The sequence below is a fragment of the Rhinatrema bivittatum genome, chromosome 4 (assembly GCF_901001135.1).
Source record: "Rhinatrema bivittatum chromosome 4, aRhiBiv1.1, whole genome shotgun sequence".
In the NCBI taxonomy this organism is placed as follows: Eukaryota; Metazoa; Chordata; class Amphibia; order Gymnophiona; family Rhinatrematidae; genus Rhinatrema; species Rhinatrema bivittatum.
The window spans coordinates 409253329-409272362 of NC_042618.1; the positions used below are offsets into that span (position 1 = coordinate 409253329).

At 43.7% G+C, this 19034-nt stretch overlaps 1 protein-coding gene across 3 annotated transcripts in view; it reads left to right on the forward strand.

Annotated features, from left to right (window-relative positions):
• MTMR14 (myotubularin related protein 14) overlaps positions 1 to 19034 on the forward strand; it is a 73479-nt gene that overhangs the window by 40388 nt on the left and 14057 nt on the right. For all 3 annotated transcript variants that reach the window (XR_003856634.1, XM_029601124.1, XM_029601125.1), the window contains exons 12-17: positions 758 to 834; positions 1054 to 1090; positions 3566 to 3639; positions 4657 to 4715; positions 6732 to 6870; positions 15048 to 15224. Coding sequence is in view for 2 of the 3 variants with exons in the window: in XM_029601124.1 (XP_029456984.1) it covers positions 758 to 834; positions 1054 to 1090; positions 3566 to 3639; positions 4657 to 4715; positions 6732 to 6870; positions 15048 to 15224 (563 nt within the window). In the remaining variant the exon portion in view is untranslated. The remainder of the gene's footprint in view (positions 1 to 757; positions 835 to 1053; positions 1091 to 3565; positions 3640 to 4656; positions 4716 to 6731; positions 6871 to 15047; positions 15225 to 19034) is intronic.

Consider the following 19034-nt stretch of genomic DNA (forward strand, 5'->3'; position numbering starts at 1 on the left):
ATCAGAGTCCTATGTCCCTTCAAGCAAAGGAGTTATGCAGTTAGACGTGGATAGCGGGTGGTTTATAACTACTTACTACTTACTTTTAACCAAAGCTGTTGGGGCGGTGTTTGGAACGCTAAAGGGAGCTAAGTATTTTTAAATATTAAATGTCAGTTTAATAAAAATAAAAAAAATCATTGGTGGTATGGGGAAATTGGGTTTTGAATAAAAACTAATGGTGGTTAAGGTTTGGGACACAACGTCAAGTGATTACATTACAGGGCTATTAAACAGCTGATGCTGTTTGTGGCCCATTGCGTGGCGAGAGACAGTGGATTAAAAATGTTGCACTAATAGTCTGATGACTTGTCCCCATTTGCTAAGTAATTTTATGAAAGTGGTTATTGAAAAATTGGATTGTTTTCCCCTCTCTTTTTTGGATTTTGTTAATAGTGAGGGGAGTTTGCTTCTGTTTTGTGATTACTAATCTGTAGTATTACAGGAGCGAAAATTAGCAGGTAAGAACCAATTTTCCTTTTGTGGCACGAGTCAGTGGTGTCACATTTACTTCCTTCTTCTGGTTATAATTGCATCGTGCACACAGGCTATAAAAGGCATTTTGAATGGTCTGCATAGAGTAGGGTAATTCACTGAGCCGCAGCTCACCTTCCAGCCCCCTATTTCAGGAGCATCTAATTTGTCGATTTGTATTCCTGGATGTACTGTAAAAAGTCTTCACTTTTATTCAGAACCTTCTCTCGGTTTTCTTCTGCAGGATAAGATGATCCATCCTTCCCTGGAACCTGCTGAGATTCTTTACCTGACAGTTGCATATGACTGGTTCTTCTTTGGGTAGGTGCTTCACAGGGCAGCAAGTGACTTTTTATTCTGTCTTGTATGCTTTGCAGATATCAATGGAAGTTTCCAGTGTGTGTGTGTGTAAGTGGGATAATATTTTAGTGTTCCAGTAGTGTCTGTTTATGCATCACCTGCATCACCTCCTTCAAGCATATAATATAACTCCTATGCATATTATCTCCTAATTCTCTCTTATTTTTCCCTTTATTTTAGGCACATGTTGGCTGACAGACTTAGCAAAGGGGAAGAGGTAAGCTGTTATCTCCAAATCCCGTTATGTTCCTACAGAACCAGCGTTTGTTCCTTTCCAACTGTGCCCCAGTCCTCTATTTGAAAGCCCTAGATCTTTCTCTGTATCTTCCCTTCCCAGCAGTTACGTTCTTCCTCCCCATACTAGTTGCTCTTCTAGCCAGGCTTCTCAGGACACTTGGAAATCATATCTGTTGGGGGAAAAGGCAGACAGACACCATCGTGCTTTTAATGGATTGAGATTGATATTTCAAATAATGTATGCAGTTAAAATTTGATTTATAACCACCTGAGTGTTGCTGTTTCAGTCTCCTCCTTTTCCCCAGATACATTTTATGGGTCCAAAATTGCTACGTGGCCAGAATTTACCTGGACAATAGGGGGCCGGGTTGGAGCTTGTCTGGAATTAGCTTTTTAAATTTATCCTAAATTCAGCACAAACCAGGTAAATTTGACTGGACAAATCTAGGCAGTCCAAGAGCAGACCTAAATCTGTCCAGCCACCCTAGTTCTCTTGACTAAATTGGGGGGAGGGCTTGAGAGGGGGGAATGGGAGAGATGTCATGCAGTTGGTATCTTTCAGTTTGGAGGGTTTCTATGTGTGGAGTTTTAGTTTTCTTATTTTTTTTTAATTCATTTTTATTGAGTCTCTTGATACAGAACAATAAACAGCATAAGAGAAATAGCCACAACAAACATATTGGCACAGTTGTAAGCAAAGTGATCCATCTGATTTTTGTGTATGAGTGTTTATGGACCAGTTGTATGTGAATCTCAACTTCTATTTCTGATCCTAAAAGTGGGGGATGGGGAAGAAAATATGAAAAAAACAAAATGGATCGTTATGAACTGTTTATGTACTATGCTTGAAAACCAAAGTATATCAGGTGTTTGTTTTTAATCTTCAATAAAGTTTAAACATTCATTTCCAAATGTATATATTGCTTTTCAACTACAGATTAATCAAGTTAGTTTACAACAGGACATTAAACATAGCATGCCCTTAAATAATGTAATTAACACCACCAAAAGTGGTTTACAAAATATTGAACATACATCAAATAGCATAGCTTTGCATCATAGTATAGGATTAACAGAAAATTGATAGCTGGTAAAACCCATCATAAAAGAACAAATTAAACAACGCACACACATGCATAATAAAAACCGAAAGTAAAATGCTGTTGTCCATCAGCACCCCAAGCGACAATGTCAATTATTCCCTTCTCCCGTACCATCATGGACTCCATCAGCACCTGGCACCTCCTGCTCAGTTATTGATCATCTTCACTTTTTGTTTATGTATACTTGGAGTGGAGGAGTAGCCTAGTGGTTAGAGCAGTGGTTCGAGTCCTGCTGTCGCTCCTTGGGACCTTGGGCAAGTCACTTTACCCTCCATTGCCTCAGGTACAAACTTACAGGCTGATACAGTAAAGTCCGCGGGAGAGCGGGCAAACTGGCCACTCACCGGTGCGCGCAATTCAGTATTTAAATTAGGCCCGGCGGTAAAAACGGGCAAAAGGAGGCGCTAGGGACACTAGCGCGTCCCTAGCGCCTCCTTTTTGACAGGAGCGGCGGCAGTCAGCGGGTTTGACAGCCGACGCTCAATTTTGCCGGCGTCTGTTCTCGAGCCCGCTGACAGCCATGGGCTCGGAAACCGGACGCCGGCAAAATTGAGCGTCCGGTTTTCGGCCCGACAACCGCGGGCTGAATTCAACATTTTTTTTTTTTAACTTTTTTTTACTGAATAAGGGGAAAGGGAAAACGCGTGTCCAAGAGCAGGCTAACAGTGCGCTCCGTCGGACTGTTAGCCTGACAGATTGTAAGCCCTCTGGGGATAGGGAAATACCTACAGTCCCTGAATGTAATCCACTTTGAAGTGCTGAAAAAAGTGCGAAAAGCGGAATATAAATATAAATAAATATTTTCAGTTGACTGTTAACATACTTCTGTTCTCTGTGAGCACAAAGTTGAATGAACTTTGCATCCTGTAGAACAACCTATTGGCTGCTCTGTATAATGTGAAAGTTTTCAGGAAGTCAGACCGGGTGGAGGAGGAAAGTTGTCCCTGTATTTGCAGAGAAGGTAGTTACAGACCTTGGTGCTACAGGGATCTTTTCTCTTCCACTCAATCCCCCCCCCCCCCCCCCCCATCTCTTCCTGTTGCATTCCTGCTTTGGTGACCAGGATGTGCTGTGCATCACCAAGCGTGCAAGCAGCACATGGCTTTGAGCTCTCTTGAGCTACAACCTTGCTCTTCATACTGTAGAACAAACACATTTCACTCAACAGAAATACCATGGGACTAGGAATTACCACTAGTAACTCAGCAAATTGATCTTCACTTTGGCTGTAGCCTCTTTAACTGAACCCAGCTTTGTTTTAACAATTCTGCGTTTCTGGGAGAAGTAAAAGCAGTTGAGCATTTCATGCTTCTTTTCAACGCATTTGCTTTGTTGCCATTGCTTTTCTGCAGATTTTCTTCTTCTGCTTCAATTTTTTGAAGCACATCGCCTCTGAGGAGTTCTCTGCTTGTGGGAGGAAGGCGAGGTAAGTTCTGGATTGCCAGTTCTGGCTAGTTGGGGAAAGCCAGTGTCCTCATTAGCAGTTGTACTTTGAAGGCATAGGGGAAGATGGTTGAACCTCTGGTGTCTTGACCCAGTTTATTTAATTTACTTGTTGCTGGGAAGCCTCCCAGAGGAGGGCATGGCGTGTGCAGCAGTGTGAGTGCACTTGCTGTACTCAAAGCATCTGCTGGTGACGTGGAATTTTAATTTGAAGAGCAATCATTAACCCTTATGGAGCCTGGAGAAACCTGCAGGAATTCAAGCAGTCTTATGCAAATATGGTAGAAAGTGCAATGTTTGTGCTTTTTCATGGGCTGTTTCCTAAACCTACTAGAAATGTTCTTTTAACCACTGGAAGGAAGTGGGTCATCCTTCTGAACCAGCTTCAAATTGGTTCCTTTCAGCAAGAAATGTAATGGTAGCTGCATCCTCCTTCTTAGAAAGGGGAGGGCTTCTTGATGGTCTCAAAAGGTCAGATTACCTTTATCCTTGGAGATTTTCTGTATCTGTCCCTCCAAACTGTGTGAGAAAAGCAATTGCATAATCAGATGATAGACTGGGGGACTCATAGTTGAAGGCGTTTACTGACCAGGATGTGAATCCAGCTAATGCTTGTATGGAGTCCTGGGGAGGAGGTGGCATTGGAAGGAGTACAGATTTTTTTGTCTTGCAACTAGATTTAGTGTCTAGATTTTAGTTTGAACTTTTGGCTAAATGTTGCAAACATTGATCATGTTGAAATAGAATAGGAAGTTCATGCTGGAGATAAAACGGAGCAAACCTCTCTCATTCTTTATTTCCCCAGGAAAGATTTACTCTACCTGGAAAATAAATCCAAATTCATATTCAACTAGAAACGTTTAGAATTTGTGCGGCCTGACCCTGTCTGTTGGGCTGGTGAGGTTTTTGAGCAGCTTGTCCTAATTATAGTCTATGCAGGACAGTTCTCGTACTCAGAGAGTGTTAATTTGTCTCCTCCCTTTCTTTTCTCCTACCCAAGAAGGAAGAGCTCCCAAGCCCGTGATTTGGGGTTTACGCTAGAAGACTTCTGTGTGCTCAGTAAGTGCTTGCTTTAAACCGTCCCTTCTCATTATGTGCCAACAAGGTCTTTGCTAGCCTTTCTTCTAAGGGCCTTGTTTAAAAAAAGGACCTTTTTTCCCTGTTCTATGCCTAAAAATATTTTGGTTCACTAAGGCTCGAAATCTACGATAATGCTTACAAAAACAAGGATGAAGACATAAATGGGTCTCAAACTCCTGCTTTTTTAACCTTTCCTCTGTGCTTGGCAGATACTACCATGGTATTAGGTTTCCTAAAATATAAAAAAGTGTAATATTCAAATATTTTGTGGAGGTCCATATTCAGAGACAGCTAACTCACAAATTTATCTGGATAAATGCAAATTTTTGAATATTACAGACACTTACCTAGCTAAAATTTAGTTTGAATAACATAAGGGCGTTCTGGGGGCGGTGGACATTTCTGGGAGGTTAGCTAGATAATTAGTAGGGCCAGCTCTGAATATCGGAGTTAGCTGGTTAACATATCCGGCTAACTCTGGTCGTGCCGTAGAGCAGTCCTAAAGTCAGCCCGAATAAACGTATCCAGCTATCTTGAAGACAGCCAGCCATATTGAGTAGTACAGCTGCATCACTGAACATCCCTTTAAAGTTAGCCAGATACATTTATGCAGCCAACTTTGCAATCCGGCTAGTAACTGAATACGGACCTCTATTCTATAGCAATAGATGGAAGTCAGATTGTAACTTTTCAATGTCTGTGTGGCATGGAATACCTGGAGATGGTCTGACATGACGGGTGGTGTGTATGTCCAGGCTATTGTACAATGTTTCCTACAGCCTTGCCTGTTCTTGTAGGGAGATTGCAGATGAAAACTTGACAAAGCTATTATGAAATCCTTCTTTATATTTTTTAATATAGCATTTGCGCACTCCCGTATAGCACTGGCTAGGAACTGGCACTAAGAGCCTTCATTTGCAACTCTCTGGGGATTTTAACACTATTTTTATGTTCCTACCTAACTTCACGCCAGTCATTGCAGCAATGGTCCTCAGCCGAGGGAGCCATGCATCTGGGTTTCAGAATGAACCCTTCAGTCCATGGGCCCTAAATCCACTAATGGCCTCACCATTGCATAACGATTGGGACTCCTTCCTCCCCCCCCCCCCCCCAAGAGCTGTCCATGCTGCCTCCACAGTATCCTGAGCCCCATCCAGCCCAGGGAGTAGAAGCCTTGAGCCGGAAATGGAGCCCAGCACAGACAGCACTGCTACTAAACCACCAGGCCAGCCCCAGATGTCTTTTTTTTTTTTTTAATTCTTCTTTTTATATGGTAATCACCCACATTAGACTAAAATGTATTTTGCAATGTTTGCAGCCTGCTGATTTGTTGTGCAAGGATGCTAATTATAACATTTAAAGCAGCCTGAAATTTAATGTTATAGCAGCTGCCTTTTATTAAACATTGTATAACGTTCTCCGTAAGAAACGATGAAGGTGGGAAAGGCTCTGTCATGGTTACTGTTCAGCTCACTGTATCAGCTCTGGCAAGGATGTTTTCTTATATGTAGTCTGGTGCACAGGAAGCCAAACATTTCCATCAGTAAAATTTCAGTACCATTTCTGTTTCTGTTCTACTGCTTTCTAGAATTCAGCAGAACTGATCAGGAGTGGGTGTTTGGTTTTTAAACTGTAGTGTTCTAGTTGCTGTATTTGTTCCTGAAGAAAATGGGCCTCTTTAGAAATGATTCCTTTTTTACTGGTCAAACATAACACCGCCTGCAAAGAAGCTATGCTTTTAAATGGAAATTTTGTATTCTTTCTTGATCCCTGAGCATAGATGTCTCCTTGGATTATTGTATTTTTGTATTTATTTATTTATTGTTATCCACAGATATTGCTGGAGTGTTTTATTGACCCTGTAATGCCATTTGGGGATTTTAACATACCAGAATACATTAGAATTAATAGTAGGGATTAAGAGCCTACAGGCTTTGAAGAGTTAATGAGCCGTAGCTGTGAAGATATGCACTGATCCAATTCCTTTCCTTACAGAGCGGAAAGATCGGGGTAGCGCCACCAGTCTCAGCAGTGACTTCTCCCTTGTGACTGAGGATTCCCCTGGTGTTGCTGCTGGAAGTTTCAACTATGAGACTGTGGACCTGAGTGCAGCAGCACAGACACAGGCGGCATGGTGAGATCCTGAAGTATTGCTTATTATCGAACACAGACATTTTAGCCTATAAACAGGATTAAAGCAGAGACAAAAAAACTGAGGAGTTTGTGATGGCTTTTGGTACTGAGATGGGGTTCTTTCTGTGTTAGCTTCTCTGGTTTTTCTCTCTAGTGTTTCGGGTGGACATAGAGATTAGGTAACTCCTGGGATGAACTGTTCCATATCCTTCACAAAACAATCCTTGATAGTTACATAACATAAACTGGTTTCTTTTTACCAGTATTGTTGCTGTGCTTCTCCTGAGTTTAGCAGGTTTTGTACCATCCACTTGTCCAAGATGGAGAAAAAAAAATTGTGAAATGCTAATAGAGATTAGACAGACTACTAAGCATGGGAATTCAGTAATAACGGGAGATTTCAGTTACCCCAGTATTTATTGGTTGAATAGCTCTTCCTCTCAGCCCTGAGCATCAGCTTGACCTGGTAGCAGGCCCGAGGCAGTTGCTGCTTCTGTGACTGCAGTGCCTACTGTTCCCACTCTGGATGTGTCCTCCTGGTCAGTGATTTTCCAGGAGATTTTAAGAGGCTTACAGGCTTATTATATGAGACAGGGTGCAGTTCCTGGAACAGTCTCTCCCTTTTCAAAGCCTTTTGGTCCCGCCCTTCCTGTGCCTTTTGGTCCCAGTTCTCTGGAGACAGATGACAAGGGCAGGGGCTATCAAGGGATATCCAGAAGGGGAGTTCCTTTCTTCAGATGGTTCCTTGGAGGTTTTTAAAAAATTTCCCCCCTGAAGATAATGAGGGGGATTTGGAGGAAGGTAAAGTTTCCCGTAACAGGGAGGACCCATGCTGCATGTGTTTTATAAGGATGAGTTAACAGCACTTCTCTCTCAGTCCCTGAGCACGTTGCAAATCGTGGATGACAAGAAGGGCGAAGCCTCTGTTCCCAAGGAAGCCCCTATAATGGTCAGCCTGCAGAGGTCATGGTGCTTCTTTCTCCTTCATCAGGGGGTGCAAGATTTGATAGATCTAGAATGGGAAGCTCCAGAGGCCAACTTTACAGGGAGATCATTCACCAGCAAAGCTATATCCCTTTGATCTGCAGGAGGAGGACTGGTTTCAGTTTCTTAGGGTGGGATGCCTTGGTGTGTTTGGTGACCAGGAGAACCACCATCCCAGTAGAGGATAGAAAAATAGTCTGGCTGAAATAGATCTTTGAGGTTGTAACATGAATCTCCAGGTTGCCACTGATTGCTGCATTGTTGAGAGATTTGGGCTGTGCTTTGTGCAGGAATCCCAGGAGGAGTTAGGGGAGGATTCCCTGTCTTTGGAACCCGGAGCAGTATATTTAGCTGACGCTGAGTATGATTTGGTGCACACTATACCCAGAGGGGTGGCTTCCATAATGACAGCTCGGAGATGCCTCTGGATGCGCAACTGGTTAGTGGATTCTATCTGTAAGCCTAATTTTACTAAGCTACCTTTTAATAGGTGGCTTTTGTTTGGAGAGCATTTGGAGAAGATGGCAAGAGTCTTGGGCAACTTCCGAAGGAAAGAGCAAGAGGATTATCTTGGACTTTCTCCACTCATACTAAATATCGGGATTCCAGATGGTTCAGGCAAGGCAGAAAATCTATGGATTAGAGTCCTAGGTCTTTTTCCAGCTTCCAATCCTTTCATTCCAAGATAGGAAGTAAGGATGGATGGGGCTGCAGTTCCTCTAGAACAGCACAATGAGTACTTGGGGGGGCCCTATGTCCAATACCAGGCTGTCTGTTGCTGTTTTATCAGAGATAGGCACAGATTATGTTGGACCAGTGGGTCCCGGAGATCATAAAAAATAGTTACACATTGAATTTGACAGTCCTGTTTCTGACATTTTTATGATTTCCCCTCATCATTCGCCTGGGAAAAAAGAAGCTATAAGGTCTATGCTGCAAAAGCTTCTGGACTTTTGAAGGCTTTCATTCCTGTTCCAAAAGGTCAGGAAGGTCTGGGATACTATTCCATCCACTTTGTGGCCCCCAAAGAAAAATGGGTTCTTCCGTCCTATTCTGGTCCTGAAGTGGGTCAACCATTTTTTTTAAGGGTAACCCACTTCCGAATAGAAACCTTAAGACTGGTACTTACAATGGTGCAGAAGGGAGAATATCTTGGATCTGAAAGAATTGTATCTTCACATTTTGATGTGAAAGGACCATCAGTGCTTTCTGCAGTTTGTGGTGCTGGGCTGGCATTTCCAGTTTTAGGCCCTGCCCTTTGGATTAGCCATAGCCCCAAGAACCTTCTCGAAGTTGGTGGTGGTGGCAGCAGCGACATGTGCAAAGAAGGTATTTTGGTGCACCTGTATCTGGACTATTGACTTATAAGAGTGAAGCCTACAGAAGGGTGCTTCGGCCTCACAGTGAGTAATCTAGGTGTTTCAGGACTTTGAGTGAATTGTCAGTTTTTTGAAGAGCAGTCTTCAGCCTTCCCAGAATCTGGAGTACCTAGGAGTTCACTTTGATATAAGGTTGGGTCCATTTCACATCCCAGAGAATTTAGAAGTTTTGTGGTCAGATGTGGATGTTGTGTGGGACATCAGGAAACCAATGGCATGATCTTATCGCTTGACTCTCAGCACCATGGTGGCAGCACTGGATCTGCTGCCCTTGGTAAGGGCACATATGTGTCCTCTTCAAAAGGCTTTGCTCTCCAGATAGAGTCTCCAGTCCCAAGAATATTCCATATGGCTGCCATTAACAGACTTGACAAGGCGAAGTCTACGATGGTTGCTAAAAAAAAAAAACAGACGCTTGAAATGGGGAGTGCAGTTGATTACTTCAACTTGTATCATAGTCAAACCAGATGCCAGTCTGTCAGGCTGGGGTGGCAATATCAGGAGCTATTTGTTCAAGGTCAATGGCCCCCCAGGAAAGAAACTTGGTCCATCACCCATCTGGAGGCCAGGGCAATGCAGCTGCCTCTTCTCAAGTTTGTGCCGTGGGTTGAACAATTGTAGCATACATGTTTATTTATTTTAAGATCTTATAGCTTCCTGCCTCCAGTAAATTGTTTGGTGCGGGTAACAGAACACATACATAATAAAATAAACATCACAAACCTACAGTCTGATACCTTACAACATATTTTTTTAAATGTTTACAATTATGCAAAGCTAGCTTCAAAAAGAATAGTAAAACCTAGTTTTTAGTTCTTTCCTGTATCATGCTGTACTCTCAGTTCCTGGGGGAGTGAATTCCACAGAGTAGATGGGGCATAAGAAAAGGCTCTAATATGGGTCAATTGTTTATGGAACTGTTGAGCTGGGGGCAATTCAAGTAAAAAGGTCCCAGCTGATCCAAGGGTAGTTATCAGTCTTACCATTTTTTAGTCTCTTGGCAGCTGTGGTTTTGAGTTCTGCATATAACAATTTATGGATCAGGGTCCACATTTTGAATTTGAACATAAGACTTGCCACACTGGGTCAAATCAAAGGTCCATCAAGCCCAGTATCCTATTTCCAACAGTGGCCAAGCCAGGTCACAAATACCTGGCAGGATTCCAAGGGGTAGATAGATTCCAAGTTGCGTATCTCAAGAATAAGTAGTGGATTTCTACCTTAATAATGGTTAACGGACTTGTCCAAACCTTTTTTAAAAGCAGTTACATTAATAGCTTTCACCACATCCTCTGGCAACAAATTCCAGAACTTAATTATGCATTTGAGTAAAAAAAATGTTCTCTTATTAGATTTAAATCTATTACTTAGTAACTTCATTGTGTGTCCCCTGGTCTTTGTACTTTTCGAAAGAGTAAACAACTGATTAATGTTTACTTGTTCCATTACACTAATTATTTTATAGACTTCTATCATATCTACCCTCAGCCGTCTCTTCTCCAAGCTGAAGAGTCCTATCTTCTTTAGCCTTTCGTCATAGGGGAATTGTTCCATCCCTTTTATCATCTTGGTTGCCCTTCTCTGTACCTTTTCTAATTCTGCTATATCTTTCTTGAGATGGGGGTGATCAAAAATGCACACAATTCTAAAGATGAGGTCTCACCATGGAGCAATACAGAGGCTTTATGATATTCTCTATTTTATTCATCATTCCTTTCCTAATAATCTCTAGCATTCTATTTGCTTTCTTGGCTGCTGCTGCTGCGGCTGCACACTGAGCAGAGATTTCAATGTGTTTTCACCTAGATCCTTTTCCTGAGTGGTAACTCCTAATGTGGAACCTTGCATTATGTAGCTATAATTTGGGTTACTCTTCCCTAAGTGCATCACCTTGCACTTGTCCACATTAAATTTCATTTGCCATTTTCATGCCTAGTCTCCCAATTTTGGAATGTCCTCTTGCAATTTCTCACAATCCTCTTCTGATTTCACAACTTTGAATAACTTTGTGTCATCTGCAAATGTGATCACCTCACTTGTTTGAATTTTCAGGTTGTTTATAAATATATTAAAAAGCAGTGGTCCCAGCACAGATCTATATCAACTGGCTCACCTTTTTTTTTTTTTTTAATTTTATTTGTATTTTTTTTTTATCATTTTCAACAATAATCACAAGAATCCTCTTGTACAGTAATATGGATAATATCATGAAGCAATAATCACATAAAATATCTTCATTCAAGAAACAAAATGTTACACGCGTTCTCCAAAAATCAAGGAAATGTGTAAACAAAGCGGTATTTCCATGCAATACAACAACAGAATAAGGAAACTAGCCCATAAATACCCCAGACATTTTTCTTGCACCTACTCTTTAACTATGGGATCTCTTCAGGAATGTGTGTCCAAGAACTCTCTTAAGTGTACAGGTTCAAGGAAAACATACTTCACATTAGAGTGAAATATTAAGCATTTGCATGAATATCTTAAAAGTAAATTTAGCTCCACATGTTAAAGCTTCAGTTTGCATTTCCAGAAACTTTTTCCTCCTTAACTGTTTGGCCCTTGCTAGATCAGGATAGATCCAAATTTTTTGGCCATATAACAATGCAGATCATTTTCGTAAGAAAAATCGTAATACAGTATTTCTATCAGAGGTAAAAGTAAATGATACCAATAATGTGGCACGATCTGTTACCATAGTATCTAAAGACATGTCCAAAATATTTGACATATTCATAACTTGCTTAGGCAGTTGTTGATCTGGTATAAAATCGGGCGTACATTTGCGCACACCGGGTTGTGCGCACAAATGTACGCCCGTGCGTACGTCTTAAAATCCGGCCCTATATGCACAAAAAGTAAGGGTAGATTTTAAAAAGGTGTGCGCGCTACCTGGCGTGCACACTTCTACCCCCAATTTTATAACTTGCGCACGCAAATTATAAAATCAGGGGTTGGCGAACAAGGAGGTGCACAATTGTGTGCCTTGCGCGCACCGAGCTGCGCTGCCTTCCCCCATTCCCTCCCCCTAACCTGACCTTCCCACCCATTCCTCTAACCTTTTCTTCCCCTAGCCCTACTCTAACACCCCCCCCCCCCCAAAATGTTTATTTTACCTTTTGCGTGCGCCTGTAGCCTGCCGGCAAGTGATCCTCTGACTCAGCGGCAATGGCCGCTGTGTCGGAGGCCTCTGGCCCCGGGACTTATGCACATCTCTGGGCCTTTTTAAAATAGGCACGGCGCGTAATCTTTTTAAAATCTGGCCCTAAGTGTGTACTGATGCATCAAGGCGGAGCGAGTTAGCCGTATAGGTTATCCAGCGAAGTGTGTACTTATATGCGTATATTCAGCGTCTTGAATATACATTGTAAATTAGCTGAATTAGTTCTAACCAGCTAAGTTACTTACATTGCCAACTTTGAATATCTACCCCAATGATTAAAAACATATAACATTGTCTTTTTAAATTTTCCAAACATCAATAAAATATTTCAAAACAGACAAGTCAAACAGTACCCAATAATTAAAACTAAGGCAAAAAAGGTCACCTGCTTTCCATGCCTGGGTATGCACAAACTTTCTCCTCTCTCAGCTATATACATACTCTAACACACATGGTCATTCTCACACAAACTCCCTTATATTCTCACATGCTCTCTCTCACATACATGAGCACTGGCTCACACACATACTCAGTGGCTCACTTGCTCTCACACTCATATACATGCCCAGTGGTTTAAACAGTCCTCTTTCTCATACTTGCTCATTGGCTTGCTCGTTCTCTCTCGCTTGCACACATGCTGACTGGCTCACACTCTCACTCACACACATGCTCTGGAAACCACAGCAAGCCTGACTGTATTATGCAGGGTGGTAATGGAAAATAAGAAACGTTTATTTATTAAATTTATATACCGCATATCAACATGACTGTGGTTTACAGGGAGAAAACATACATAATCATTTCCAATTAAAAACATAAAAAAACAAATATCCACATACATTTTTTCTAATGTTTCCCAAACAAAAAATTTTTCAAAACAGTAGACAAATGAAATTACATCCCAAAATTTATAACAGGATTAAAAATCTCCATGCCTGGCAGATTGTTGTGAATTGTGGGGCAGGAGGGCCTTCTCAAACTTTATCTTCTCTCTTTCCCTCATACATATGCTGTCACATACACAGGTTTCCTCATGCACATATATGCTGTCACATACATATGCAGTCTCTCACACATACAAACTCACACATACACACTCTGACACTTGTACTTCAGGCCTCCTCCTTGCAGGATAGCTGCGTTGCTCCTCACTGCCAGAGGGGAAGGTTGGAGGAAGCCATAGCTACCTCGCTGCTTTGGGTGGGAGGGGGAATGCATGGCCCTGCAGGCCTCTCTTCCATCTGCGACAGGATGGGCTTTGCCGTTGTCTTGCCAAGCTTTACTTCAGACCACAGGCTGAGAAGTTGAAGAGAGTAAATAACTAATTCACATTTTATTCCACTCATGACTTTATAGACTTCTATCATATCCTCCCTCAGCCATCTCTTCTTCAAGCTGAACAGCCCTAATCTCTTCAGCCTTTCCACACAGGGGAGCCGTTCCATCCCCTTTATCATTTTGGTTGCTCTTCTCTGTACCTTTTACAGTTCAGTTATATCCTTTTTGAATTGCACACACTGCTCTAGGTGCAGTCTCACCATGGAGCACTACAGAGGATCTCCATTTTATTCTCCATTCCTTGTAAAGGCAATTTTTTGATTCAGACTTAATTTGAGTTTGCTATGACAAAGGGTTTGAAGAGTTATATAATCAAGACTCTTTTTTTTTTTTTTGTGCTAATTCTTAATTACTTTTGGAATATTTCTATAATTATTCTTTAATGTTGAAAGTGTAAAGTATGTTGTGTAGATCAGTGGAATAAATGACTTTTAATGCATTTTAACTTGTAATTTTTAGGCAGCAGAATGTGAAAAATGGCAAGGCTGTGAAGACTTTTACAAGGCACCGTAGCAGAATTAAATCTACCAGCTATGTTTATAGGTGGCTAGATTTGTGCAAATTTTTGACTACATCCTAGCCAACTAGATAGCAGCTGAAAATCTGTTTAAGGATAGCTAAGTGCGTTGCAGTCCGTTAATCTCGCTGCTGAATGCGGTATTGGGAATTGTCCTTCCTGACTCTGCAAAACTCAGTTTCTGTTTCTCCAATAAAGGGTAAAATTCATACAGTGCAGCTCCTATGAGTGGTGGTTATATCACTATGAGCAGCAAGCCTCAGAACTCGTTACTACTTTAAATAAAAACTTGTTTGGGGGTATATTCCATAACTGGACTAGCACCTTTGAGTTCTGTGCTGTGAGACACTGTCGCCACTTCTCGGGTTGATGACCAATGCTTCTGAGACCAGGGTCTTGCAGCACAACCAATGCATAACTCCATCCCGTGGTAAAGTAATTCTTTTTATAGTGGGTATTGCTAAATTATATTTTTTACACCCCCTTGAACACATGTTGACATCTCCTTTTAGGAGCTGTTAAATGTGCTATGCAGTGCTACATGATGGGCAGCATTGACCTGTAAAATTAACCCATGCTTATTGGAAGTGGACGGGAGCAAAGCTTCCTGATGTGATCTTGGAAATGGAGGAAGTTCCATGATTTGATGGAGAAAGGGGAAAAACTGATTTTTCACTAGGACCATGAGATACTTAAATTCAATAGGTAACAGGGGCTGCATGATCCTTTCAAGGTTTTATGTCTCACATGAAGTTGACGTGTTCTCTGCCTCCCTCCCCCATGTTTTTCCCCAGGAGGAAAACCCGTACATCCTCTCCACAGACCGTGCTCTGGAACCGACCACAGCAGTTGGAAGACAGACTGCTTTACCCAGGATTAGTAGAAACAAAGTCCTCCAGCTCTTCCTCATCCAATCATTCAGACAACTTTCTCCGAGCAGGCAGTAGCCCACTGGAAGTGCCACAACGCAGGTGAGTGAATGGCATAGAATCCTGGTTCTTTTCTTCCTGATTAATCTGTATGTGGCTTTGCTTTGTCTCCACCTGGCATACTGCTGACCTGAATGAGATGCAGAGGGTTAGGGGGTTATGATGACCCTCTTAGGAAGCACTGGTAATCTGGAATCAAAGTGCATGTGCAGTGCATGCCTCAAGGTTGGAATACAATTACTGTCGGCGTCATACCAGTTCTCAGAATGAACTTTGAGAAATAAGATTGATATTTCTTGGTACATAGTCACATATATATTGTGTGTTGGGGTGACAGGGACACTCTTGGTTTTGGGTTAGATCACAAGGTGAAGCTTTGCTGGAATCTAGGGCTGGACACTGACTGCACAAGGATAATTTTCTAATCCCTGGCAGATTTTGTTTTCTGGTTAGACAATAGAAAAGCACAGAACACTGTAAGTCCTCTAGTTTTTCAAAAGGTTATATTTATTTTCTCGTTCAAAATAATATAAATTTCCTAGCGTGTAGCCAGATGGACTCAGGACCAATGGGTATTGGGCTCTTCTGCTAGCAGATGGGAGACTGAGTCAGATTTCAAAGCTGCCGTCATCCTGGGTACATATACCCCTGCACTGACCTCACTTCCTCAGCATCTCTCAGTCTCCTAGCAGATGCGGACACTAGACCACATACTAGAATAGTGTTAACAATTACAGCAAAGAAGAAGAAGGAAATGTACCTTTTAAGAAGCTCGAGCCCCACTCTCCTGCGGTGAAACCTAAGGGTCCCTCCCCCAGTCGAGAATTCCTGAGGTGATTTCCGAGATCCTGCAGAGGTGAGCCTTGGTCCGGTAGCCGGTTTCCGGTGTAGACTTAGTCCCCAGGATGGCTGAAAGGCAGCGGGTGCACAATCGAGCGTGGCGGTGAAGGTATTCCCCTCTCCCCTCGCAGCTGGAGACCGCCCGGCACGCGGCCGGTAAGCACCGAGACCAGGTAAGGTAAAAATCTTTTAATTGAGGTCTCCAGAACTCGGATAGCTGTACCGAACATTTCTTCCAGCGAGGTTTAAAGGGGAACCGATCCGGTTGAGCAACCCGGCTTAGGCTAGGCCCCAATCCGGTGCAAGGGTCCACACACGTGGAGACCCTTGGGGGGTGCCATCTTGCGAGCGGGGTCGTCGGTGCCATATTCCCTCCTTGTCCGGCAGTATGAGCGGGGCAGGCCGGGCATCCGATGTGCCTAACTTGCGCGCACCCAATATAGATGCACTCATAGCTGTGCGCACAGCGACATGCACAAACTGAGACATGCACACGGCGAGAGCAACTGAGCGCACCCCGTGCGCACAACTAAGTGCACCCGGGCGCATAATCACGCACTCAAACTGGTTTGTGAGGGCAGCCACGTGCACAAACTCGTGGAAAACGATGGCACCACTGCCCAAGAAGGCCAAGGGACACTCCCTTTGCACAGCCTGCCACATAAGAGCCGCTCAGCCTGAATTGGAGTCCTGCCTATGCCAGCACTGTGAAGAAGCCCAGGGGGAACCAAAACCTGAACCCCTACTGTTGGGAGAGGAGTCCGGAACTACTGACAATTGCTCCCCGGATCTATGTATCTCCAGCATGAATGCCCCTCAGGAGGGTACCTCTGGGGACCCTACTCCACCTCTCCCTGGGATCAACATGAACCCAGGGACCTTCTCCTGGGTAGAATTTTTCAAAGGGCTGCAAACCTTCGTTCAGGCGCAACCAGCCCCAGCTGTGCACCAGGCTCAACCCCTACCAGGAGTTCTAGATCCCCCCGGTGTGGCTCGGATGCCTCGAGACATGCCTCGCCTAACCAAGAACTTCCCTAACAGAGATCCAGACACCTCAGATGATGAGAGTGACTCCCTGGAGGAAGGAGAAATCCCTCCAGGAATGGAACCATACCGAACCAATCTTCACTTTTCCCCCCAAGATGAATTACCTGTCCTTGTTTCCCAGACCCTAAAGACACTGGGTATTCCGGGCATGGACCCTATGGCGGAACCAAAGAAGAACCCCAACTTGGTGTCCCTTCGTAAGGTCTCATGCTACTTTCCAATGATGGAAGCCATCCAGGAACTGATCGACCTGGAATGGAATGCCCCGGAGGCCAGCTTCAAAGGGGGGCGGGCATTGGAAGCCCTATACCCTCTGGAACCTGCAGCCAAGGAACGCCTGCATTTCCCGAAAGTGGACGCTATGGTCTGTGCCATCTCAAAGCGAACAATTCCCATTGAGGGAGGAGCGGCACTGAAGGACATGCAGGACAGGACATGCTCGTCCAGACCTGGCCAGAGGAAGACCTCCTGTATCCTTTCTCTCTGTGACCACTATTGGGCAGAGTCATCCGCAAAATAGAGCATCACAGGGGACTAGTTCTGCTTGTGGCCCCGGACTGGCCAAGACGACCATGTTACACAGACATGCGAAGACTCCTTGCGGGGAACCCTCTGTGCCTACCTCCTCACAGGGTCCTTCTCTGGCAGGGCCCGATCCTCCACGAAGATCCGTCTCGATTCTCTCTTACGGTCTAGCCTTTGAGAGGACTCGCCTGAAGAAGCGCGGTTACTCAAAAGCCGTGATTGACACCCTGCTTCGAGTGCGCAGGTTCTCCACATCCCTGTCTTACATACGAATCTGGAGAGTGTTCGAAGCCTGGTGTGAGGACCGTGGGATTCTCCCACGGACAGCCAAAATCCCCATGATTTTGGAGTTTCTACAGGACTGGATGAAGAAAGGGTTGTCACTCAACTCCAAGTTGCCATGCTGACCTGTTTCAGAGCTGAAGTGGACGGCATCAGACTATCAACCCATCCAGATGTGTCCCGCTTCCTGAAAGGGGTTAAACAGCTCTGACCACCCCTAAAATGGCCGGTGCCCCTATGGAATCTTAATCTAGTATTAGACTTCCTAGCTGGGGCTTCCTTCAGACCAACACGTGGTCTGTCACTACGCCTCTTAACATTGAAGACGGCATTCTTGGTGGCAATATGTTCAGCTCGTCGCATCTCCAAACTACAGGCACTATCCTGCTGGGAACCGTTCCTTAGATTCACGCCTGGAACCATACAACTACACCCGGTCCCTTCCTTCTTACCGAAAGTGGTTTCCCAGTTTCACGTGAACCAAACCATCTCACTACCATCTCCAGATGAACATAAGGACTCGGAAGACTCACGCCTTCTTTGCCATCTAAACATCAGCAGACTCCTAGTCCGATACCTGGAAAGATCGGAACCTGTGCGCAAAACTGACCACCTGTTCGTTCTTCACAGAGGGAAGATACAAGGGGAGGATGGGAGAAGTTGCTGTTAAAGACGTCTCCTTTACCTGCACTGCGGACCTATCCCGGGGGTAAGAGAGGAACTCCCTGGCCCCGAATGAGTGACGCGGTAGTGACATGCTGAGAGGGGTGGAACCCGGAACAGGAAGCAAGACTTTAAAATCAGCCCCCTCCAGCGGCTCGCTGTCAAAGCCGCGCGCGTCCAAGGGATGCGCAGTTATGACAGGCTTGCCTGGAATTGATCTGGAATTGTACGAAATTATCAAGATCCCCTCAGGTAGGCAAAGAAATATTAAGTCTTTATGGTTCAACTTCTCCTTTATAAGAGAACCTCTACTGTTTTGTACAATGGTACAAGATTAACCGACTGAGGCATTGCACATACCCAGTGTTTATTAAAAATGCTCAACAATTGCTGACACAATATAAGAACATCTAGGCTAGTGTTCCTGAGCAAATTAATCCTTGTTTATTCTTAAAAATAGCGTCAAAACGCTTAACATTTGCCAATTTAATACAA